This window comes from Lynx canadensis, chromosome B2, assembly GCF_007474595.2.
Source record: "Lynx canadensis isolate LIC74 chromosome B2, mLynCan4.pri.v2, whole genome shotgun sequence".
Classification (NCBI taxonomy): domain Eukaryota; kingdom Metazoa; phylum Chordata; class Mammalia; order Carnivora; family Felidae; genus Lynx; species Lynx canadensis.
The window spans coordinates 90,330,556-90,340,310 of record NC_044307.1 but is presented as its reverse complement, the minus strand read 5'-3'; the positions used below and the strand labels follow the sequence as shown (position 1 = coordinate 90,340,310).

Below are 9,755 nucleotides of genomic sequence, written 5' to 3'. Positions count from 1 at the left end.
CTGGAACCAAGACCAAAATACTGAATCCACTGTACATCATTCATTGTAAAACAACATACATCACATCTGTACTCTACCAAATAAGACATTTTCTTTAAAATTATATATTGCGTGCTTTTAGATTCATGCTTTAGATATTTTACATTTGTCATTACTCTTTTATAAATAATTGCAACTTGACCAATTTGCACACCTGCTACCACTATATAGTCAATGCGGGAAGGCATAGTCTTTGACACGAGAACAGATGAAATGGAAATATTTGGATAGATGGATGGATGTCACGTCTACCGAACTTTGACTACTGTTTCGCCTATTTAGTGAAATGCTAATGTAAACACACACACACACACACACACACACACACACACACACAACATCGTTTCAAAAGGCACAATTTCCTCCACATTAAAGAACAATTTAAAAATACATGGCAGTTAAAATCGACGCCCTCAAGGGCGCTGTGAAGTTCACATTAATGCGATCCTAAACCTTGAGAGCAGACCTCCTGGGTGGTTCATGGGAGAGACTATCCGCGGAGTCCAAGGGTCCACAGGGACCCGACTCGCTCCGGCTACGCAAAAAGCCAGATTTCTTTGAGCCACTTCTAAACCTTAGCTCTGAATTTCACCATAGGACCTGGGACCTCTCACTGTTCCAAATCTGGCGCCCAACCAAAATAAAAACGGTTTTGTCAACCGGTTCACTCTCCAAGAGCTCCTCTCTTCTCCCAAAAGAGAACCACTCTCCCCTCCCCAACTTCTTATCTCCGTTCCCGCCTCCCAAATCCACCCTTTCCCGAGAAGACTCGTTATGAGTCGCGCTCGCCGCCGCCTCCAGCCTCAGGGTCGCTCTGGTCGTCCGTGAAGCAGACGTCCACATCGCTGTCGTTGTCGCTCTTGGGCTCCCCAGGCTCCGGCGGGTAGTCAGGCTCCGCGCCGGGGCCATCGCCCGCCTTGGCGAGCAGGTTTTGGCCGGGGTGGCGGGACTTGACGTGGCGCTCCAGGTCCCGGCGGCGCACCAGCACCTTGCCGCAGAACTCGCAGCGGTAGGGCGTGTTGCCCTCGGCGTGCAGCCGGATGTGCTTGTTCAGATTGCTGGGGTCGCCGAAGGGCCGCAGGCACACTTTGCACTTGAGCGGCTTGTAGCCGGTGTGCGTCCGCATGTGAATCTTGAGCCCGTACTTGCGCGAGTACAACTTGCCGCAGTAGAGACACAGGTGGCCGGTCTTGGACTTGCCGGCGCCGCCACCTACGCTGCCGCCACCCCCAGCGCCTCCCGCCGCCACGACGGCGGGTGGCAGCGTCCCCGCGTCCAGGCGGCCTCGGCTTTTCCCGGCTGCCATCTCGGACAGCTGCTGCGTGTGCATAGCGATCTCTCGGTCGATGCTAGCCAGGGAGCCGAGCTCCGCAGGGCTTAGAGCGGCAGCTGCCGCTGCTGCTGCCGCCGCCGCAGGCCCGCTGAAGTAGGAGATGGACTCCGGATACTTGAGCAGCCCGCCGAAGTGCAGTTTGAGCGGGTAATAAGCGGCGGCGGCCGGTGAGCCGTAGAGTAGCTCCCCGTTGTAGACGGTAAAAGCCGGCATGACGGCAGGTAGGTGGCTGCACTCGCCACCCGGGTAGGCTTTGAGCCCGCCCGCGTCGAGGGCCGGCAGCGCGCAGCGCTCGACGGGCAGCCCGGTCGCAGAGGGCAACTGGGCGAAACGCGCTCCCGGCAGCGCAGGCGCCGCTGGCTGGGCACGTTCCACATGCTTGAAGGCTGACGCCTCTTCCGGGGCCCCGGGGAGCAGAGGGAAGCTGCGCAGGCCCCCCGAGCAGGGTAGGCCAGGCGGCGGCGGCGGCGGCGGCGGCGGGTCCCCCGAGAGCAGGCACTTGGAATGGTGATGGTGGTGGTGCGCATGGTGGTGATGGTGGTGGCCGGCGCCGCCCGCCGCGGGGTTCTCCCCGCTTACCGGGCGTCCGCCCGCCCGGCCCCCGCCCAGCAACCTGCCTAAGGCCAAGCCGGACCCAGGTTTGCCGCCGCCCTCCTCCCGGTAGGGGTCGCCATGCGCGGCCGCGGCCGCCCTGGCCAAGCCGGCAGGCTTGAAAGCCGAGCGCACTCCGGGGTAGAAGGCCAGGCCACCGCCCCCAGCTGGGGAGCCGCCTACGATGCCGAGGAAGTGGCCGTGTCCCCGGGAGGCCCCGCTCATGTCTAGGGCGCGGTCCGGCTGCTCCTTGCTCTTCTTGGACTGCCCCCACTTGGCCGCGGGTGGCGACGTGGCCGAGGGCGCAGAGGAGGCCTCGCGCTTGATACTCTCCCGCGCTCCGCAGGCCTGGAGAGGCGGCGGGGCCTGCGAGTGGGGCCGCAGAGTGCCAGCCGGGGCGGCCGCGGCAAAGTCGGGCGCTGGGGGTTTCGGAGAGAAGGGAAGGCCATCCGCGGCCGGGGCAGCGCCTTGGCGAGCAGCGTGCTCGTGGTGCAGGTAGGTTCGGCCCCCGCCGCTGCTGAGCACGCAGTGGAAACGTAGGTGGGCCTTAAGGCTGTTGGGGTATCTAAACGTCCTCCAGCAGTACCAGCAAATGTAGCGCTCCTCCCCTGGGCGAGAAAGAGTGGGAAAGCGACCCCGTGAGAGGCGAACAAGCGAAAGAGAAAGAAAGCGCACCCAAGGCAAAGCCCAGATTTATGACCAGAGGTATGAGCAAGAGTGTTCTTGGGGCCTAGAGAGTGAGTTAGTTCGGTGGCCCCACTGTAGCAAGGACTCCGAGAAGCCCCAAATGGCCAACTTTGTCACCATCTCCATCCTCTGGGATTACTCAGAGGCCAAAGAGGTGACCTGTGCCTTTCCAACGAAGACTTCCTCCGGGCCATCCGAGCAAATCTTCCTTGGGAGGGCAGCGCTCAGGCAGGCTGGCCGGGGGAAGAAACGAGCAGAGAGAGCAGCTGTTGCTTTAAATCAAGTGTTGAGGCTGTGCTGTGCCCGGGCCCATCTGTTGGCGTTTGCAGAATAGGTGGCGTATGTCAAGGAGTTTGGATAAACTGAACAAAGACCAATCTAATGGTCGTGAGCGCCTCATTACCAGGCGAGACAATATCTTGTATGTATGGGCCATATGTAATCATTCCTTTTCATACAACAATGCCTTTTATGTCCATTACCCACCCTTCCCACTGCCTCCCAGCCTTAAACATTTTGCCTGAGGTTTTCCTGGAGCGTGACCAACTGAAGGACCACATAGGGACTATAATCTGCTATTCTTCAAAATTATTTGTATCTTTATTTCCTCTTTAACCCCATTTAATTTGATGAGAAAAAAAGAAAACGCCCTATGTCCTTATAGTCTAAAAATTGAAGGATGATGTCGTATTATGTTCTCAGTTGTTCCACCTGGTAATTAATTAACTCCTAGAAAGCTGCACCAGTCCAGGCATAATAATAAAGTCCTTGGAAAAGATAGTTTAGTTTTTATGAAATGAATATATAGATAGATATGATATAGATACTCAGCTTATTAGTAAGCATACAATTCTCTACGAGGAACTATATACATGTTTTTGCTGTCAAGCCTTTTCTTGTGTTTAATATTATTAACATTAGTTGTTTTTAATTTGGCCAAGGTCTGGGAACACAATCGAGGGACACAGGTATGAAACAGATTGTGATCACATGGTGGAAGTTAATTTTCACTTTAAAACGGTCTTGTTATATCTGGACAGAAAACAGCGATCTTGCAGTTGGGTTTCTTTTTTTGGTGTTATGGTTGCTTGATAATACTGAAGAATGTCTGTGAGAAAGGAGTTAGTTGAGCCACAAGGAAGTACCCAAAATTTGTCTTATTAAATTCAATGGAAAAATTAAATTCCCTCCCCCTTGCACACAAGCAGCTCAAACTTCTAAAGCATTACTACAAAAACAACTGAAAAAAGTCCTATATCTTCTTCCCTTCATGTGTTTTATTTTCAGCTTTGCATAAAGCAAGTAGCCCCTCTAGATAACTAAAATGCAAGGATCAGTTCATTCCAGCTGACATCAAGGTAGGGCAGAAAGCAGAGTGGGGGGCGAGGATTACCTCTGAGAGCCTACCCTAATTGTTCATGGAAAACTTAAATAAAATCATTTCAGTATTTCTGTTAACTTGTATTGAACATCCCTGTAAAATAAATCTGGAAAAAAAGAAGAGACTTCCTGGGTTCTCTTGCTGGGTATGCTGATTTAACATCTTAAATAACCTCCCTTCTCCTAAGTTCAGAACCTCCCTCTCTACCCCTTTTTAAAGAAGGAATTTTCCAAAGTCTGCCCTGGAATGACTCTAGTCAATCAAAAAGCCAAGTAAGCTTCCTTCCTAAAACAAAGGGTCCATATTTTCCTTAAAATTACTATGGAATTGAAACCCACTGGAGTTACTCAATGTTGGAAGAATAGCAGCCTTCCCTACTTATTTCTTCATCTTTTCAAGAGTTAAGCAAATTCTCTGTTTCATTATGTTCCTTTTTCAATTTATTCTAACCAACTGACCTGTTCTCCGGACTCTGAAATCCAAGTCATGCCAAAAGTGTCAAACACACTTCATGAGTGACTTTGCCTCCTCATCTTGGTGTAACCCTGAGGTTGCCAAGATTTCAAGTATATCAAAGGTGGGGAAGTCAGGGTTCAGAATAGCCCATGCATTCCCAAAAGGAAAATGGTGTTTATTCTGACATCTGTTCATAAGCTTAATTGGCTGAAATGAAAACACGAGGGCCACCACTCAAACAGGTTGCTTTTGTATGATTTGAGAGTGCCTAAGGAGGGGTGTTCTGTGTAGAAATGTCTGGCCCCTAAAGGTCAGCAGCTGTTGGAATTGTCCTGTAGTGGCAGATTACAGAGTTCTCCACTACAGATCTTTTATCATGCTTCTCTTTTAGTGGGAGAAGTTGACAAAAGAATTTAATATAATGTAGTATAAGGAACAAGCTACTTTAGGATAATCTTTTATGAATACTGTACACACAAGTCTACCCACAAGACAGTGATACTTTGAAGTGAAGTGATTCATCATTCTAAATAAACTTCATTCTGTCTTATTCATGAATTGTTTCTTAATTCTCACATTTGTATTAATTTCTTTAACCCTATTTCTAGACGGATGAGATTTGAGCAGGCAATTTGGGAGGACAGCATGTTAAAATATTTCACAACATTCATTATATTGACTTTAAATATAACTGTGTCTTTAGGAGAAATTACAAACCTTAACAATTGACAAGGAAAAAAGAAAGTCATGGAAGCTTTGTGAATTAAAAGGGAGGTCTCAAGATCTGAACTCTTGTAGCACCACCCAGATTTTTTTTTCACAGACAGTGTTCTTCAGTGTTCTAGGGGAGGTTTGAAAATGTTCTTCTCTTTAGTTACTGCCCCTTATTTGCATAAATCCACTCTTGGCTTTGGAAGGGATCAAATAAATCTAAGAAGAAACTGGGATACAACCCAGATTCAATTTAAGTAGGGAGGGGGAAATGAATAAATACCATTTAAATGGAAGGGCTTCAGTACCTGCCAACAGACCAGCTGTAAGTACCGTAATGCTTCTAAAATCCCGTGGAAATACTGTTCTTCAAACCAGTGAAGAGAAGCCCTTCCACCTTCTAAAAACGTTCCAGGTTTGAGTTATGCTTTTTGGAGCTCATGATGTGATTAATAATATGTTAAGGTTTCTTTATGGATTCTTAATTGAGTAAATAATTGTCTCTGGGTATGCAATAGGAAAGGATAGCCCCCATGTTCATAAAGTATTTTTTCGGTGTCGTCGCGAGACAGATTATTGTCGCTATTATCATTTACTGTTGATTGTAAGGTGGTAGTGGTGACGTCGTCTCTCTGCTCACACAGACAGGGAGCATGAATTCAGTTTTACATAGCTCGAGAGAAAGGCCCTGGGGTCGCGTCCAAAGAACGGAGAAGGGCTGGACTGTCACCCACCCGCGCTGGCCCGGAGGCCCTCTCGGGCTCGGTACCTTTCTCGTCGTGCGTCGGAGTTGCAATTGTGGGGATGTCGAACCACTGAGCCAAGGAGTTGGAATACCACACGGTCAGCTCCTCCCCTGGCTGGACGTCTCGAAGAGCTCGATAGAAGATCTGGGACACAAGGAACGGGACAGCTTGCTGTCATTTCCTGGGTAATCGGTCTAAAAGCAACTAAAAGGAAAGGTTCAAGTCCCCGCTCTGACGCTGTGTGACCCTGAAAAAAACTATTGGACCTCTCTGAACCTCACTTCCCTCATTCTTCAAACGGGGAAAATAATAGTGTATGCTTTAGAGGGTTGTTGAGACGTTTAAATGAGACCTCCAGCTAAAGCGCTTTGTTCTTAATATTGATGGCCACCTCAGTAACGGTTAGGTAGGTAGAATTGGCAGTGGTGGGGGAAGCCCACAGTACCTGTCCTCCGGGTAAGTCTGCAATAGCTTCGAGAGTCTGTTCCTGGGGGTTCCTGGCTGCCCGGATTAACCCTATCCATTCCAGAGGGGAGCCCCCCGACTCGTCCACCAGCTCCCCTCTCACCATGCGCACCTGCAACACAAGCAGTGGTCGTTCTTCCTCGCGCCACGGCCAGGCCCACAATCCAGAGGGAAAGTTTATCCAACACCCCACCCGACTCTGAAAAATGGTTGCGTTCGCTTTGGCCAGACCTCTGTGGGCTGCTGGGAGGAAGGTAATTCCTAGGACCCTTGCTTAAGGAAGGGAGGAAGACAGGAGGCTGGCTACTATAACAGTCCCCTCTCTCGTCCCACCTTGGCAACACGAAGAGCGAAAGCATCCTCCGTGAGAGGCTGGGGGGTGGTCTTGTACCAAGAGGTCCCGCACCCCCGCCCCCGCTCAGTTCCTATTCTTGCGGTTCTGAGAGCGGTCGTTAATATAAAAGAGACCTCAGCCCCAGAACCCAGAGTTTCCTTCACCTCCCTCTCGTGCCTCCCCAGGCTCACTACACGGCACCAAGATGCGGAGGTGCCTAGGAGTCCGGCAGCGAAAGTGTGTGAACGAACAACTCGGCCGCAGCATGGCCGGCTATTTAAAAGCAATTAAAGCGCGTGTAAAGAAGACTTTAGACCGCGGGGAAGAGGGTGATCGCGTAGGGAGTCACATGCGGGTCCCGCTGGCCCTGCGCGGGAGCAATTTCTTACAAGAAAGCTCAAGGCAGCGACTAGGCAAAGCTAAGGTCCTCCCCCCCCCCCCCCCCCAGCCCCCCACCGGACTCCTGCCTTCTTTTCCCGGTAGCTGTTGGAGAACCTTTGCCGGCTGGGACGCCTCAGGGCGGAAGGGAGCCTTTAAAACCCGACTCTGCTCGGAGGTCTATACGAAGTTCGGAGAGTTAGAACTGGCGGGTCGGCCCCGACGCCTCCCAGTTGCGAGCCTGGACTCTCAAAGCCTGGCTGCAGACGCGCGGACCCGGTGCCCCAGGCGGGTGGGCACTCCTCGCCCTCAGTCGGGGCCCCAGGCGGAGCCACTACCTGGATCACTCGCTCTCCATCTACCCCAAACCCCCAGCAGACATCCGCGGGGGTGGGGATGGGGGTGCATCCTAAGAACTGAGAGTTTCCCAAAGATTGTTTTTTTCGGAGCACATGAGATTAAATTATTTTAAGGCGAATTTAAGCCTTAAATTAGCGCGTTGAAGGGAAGAAGGTAAGAAAAGTCTTCAACACCCTGCGCGCTGTGTAACAGAGAAAGGGCGCATTTGCGGGGAGACCCGGCTCCCCCCCTCAACACACACACACACACACACACACACACACACACACACACACACACACACGCCTCTCCGAACGAGACTCGGGAGCTTCAGGGAAACCGCGGATTCTGAGTGGTCCCCTCACGTAAACAGCCCCATGCACCCCGCCCCGGCGCTGTCCCCTCTCAGCCACGTCCTTTCCCCACAGTTCGGCCCACGTCCAGCTCTCAGTTAATGCGACTTGCGAGGAGTTACTGGAGTCCCCGGGCCACCTGGCAGCATTGGCAGGTAACGACTCAATCGCCCCTTTCCTCCGCTTGCCTTATCCACCCCTGCCAGGGCCAGGGCAAAGGGAGGCGAATGGCTGGAGGCGGAGGTCGGAATGGCTAATACCTTTTTCTTGGGCCCGGGTTCCCTGCGGTCTGACAGGTACTTGCCCAGCTTGAAGGTTCCAGGCACGGGCCCCAGGCGCAGGCCGGCCGGGATGCAGCAGTCGGCGCTCACGCTGGTGGCCGGAGCGCGGGCTGTTCCGTGCATTGCTGCCGCCGCCGCCGCCAGGCAGGCGCGTGGGCGCGCTGGGTGCAGCACAGGGCTCGGGTGACAGAGCCCGAGCGGCGCTCGAGCCAGAGAGCCGCACCCCGACGTGCGTCCTCCGCCCGCGCAGTGACGCGGGCGGGCATGCACTGCGCCTTTTCAATCAGGGCGGGCGCCTTTTGGCACCGCGAGCGCAAGGGCGCGGAGTTTGGTGAGAGAGTTGCTCTGCGCAGCAGCTGCAGAGTCCCACCCGAGAGGGTCACATGGAGTAGTTCCCTCAGCCCTCTGCATAATCGAGGCCTCTGAATGGCTGGCGCACAATGGTCCAGGCGACCTTCCCATTCCTAAAAATCCAATTTGTCAAGGGCGAAGAAAAGGCGCTGGTGAATCAAAGGTCCGGCGGGACCATTAATCCTCAGCATGGGGTATTGTCCTCGAGACAGTTACGATATTTTAAGTGACAAATCCACTGTATAATTTCTCCATAAATTTTACTTCCTTTTATTGTTCGCCGACAAACCAGTTTTGGGAAATAAGTGACTACTTTAAGTCTACTTGGCTGATTCCTTTGAGCCTTGGTCTACTTCAAAGATTTTTAATTCTCTCCCCTTGGCTTTATTGTAAAGGAGATTAAACAAAGAGATGGGGACTGTTTGGAGGACTTGTTAACTTCTATTGATTTCTGGCGTGTGCCATACAGAAATTAGGCAGGTACTTGATGGGAAAACACCAGAAAATACCTACACTTTTTAAATAACGACCATATTACCATTTCAGGGGATTGGGTCCAGGCCAGTCGTCTATTTAGAACCGCTTTTTCGTTCCTTCTGTCCAGTTTCGCTCCGAAATATGAAGCGTCCCGACTAGTTTTGGTAGACGTAGGAAGTTGTACACCACCGTCCTCGGGTGCACCCCGGACCCGCACTTTCTCTGGGAAAGGGAAGCGGCCTCGGGGCCCTGGCTTTGCCGGCAATCCTGTGCCTTGTCCTCACCAGACGGTTGAAGAGGAATGCTCAAGACTGGGTCTTTCTTATCAGGTCCCCCTCACATGCCAACCGACCGACTCAAGCCCGGATTTGCTTTTACATTTTATTTTATTTTTTTTTCAACGTTTATTTATTTTTGGGACAGAGAGAGACAGAGCATGAACGGGGGAGGGGCAGAGAGAGAGGGAGACACAGAATCGGAAACAGGCTCCAGGCTCTGAGCCATCAGCCCAGAGCCCGACGCGGGGCTCGAACTCCCGGACCGCGAGATCGTGACCTGGCCGAAGTCGGACGCTTAACCGACTGCGCCACCCAGGCGCCCCGCTTTTACATTTTAAAAGGGGAGGGAATCCTTGGGGCTAACTTTAAAAAGAAAAAAAAAAAAAGAGGCAGTCTATCAAAGGTTGCGGGAAAGAGGATGAGGCGGGCATTAGCAACACCTGCCTTTAGCCCAACTCGTGAACTAGGAGAACGCGCGTGCTCCGGAATGTTAAACCAGAGTACCAGAATGCTCCTCAGTCTTTTTTCTTTTTCTTTTTCTTTTTTTTTTTTTTT

General features: G+C 51.9%; 1 protein-coding gene across 1 annotated transcript; it reads right to left on the bottom strand.

The window, feature by feature from the left end:
- Nucleotides 1-811: 811 nt before the first annotated feature.
- Nucleotides 812-8,217, bottom strand: PRDM13 (PR/SET domain 13). Its single transcript, XM_030314641.1, has 4 exons — nt 8,074-8,217; nt 6,390-6,521; nt 5,968-6,088; nt 812-2,571 (listed from the first exon to the last, which is right to left on the bottom strand). The coding sequence occupies exons 1-4, from the start codon at nt 8,215-8,217 to the stop codon at nt 812-814; spliced, it is 2,157 nt and encodes a 718-aa protein (XP_030170501.1).
- Between the last annotated feature and the right edge of the window lie 1,538 nt (nt 8,218-9,755).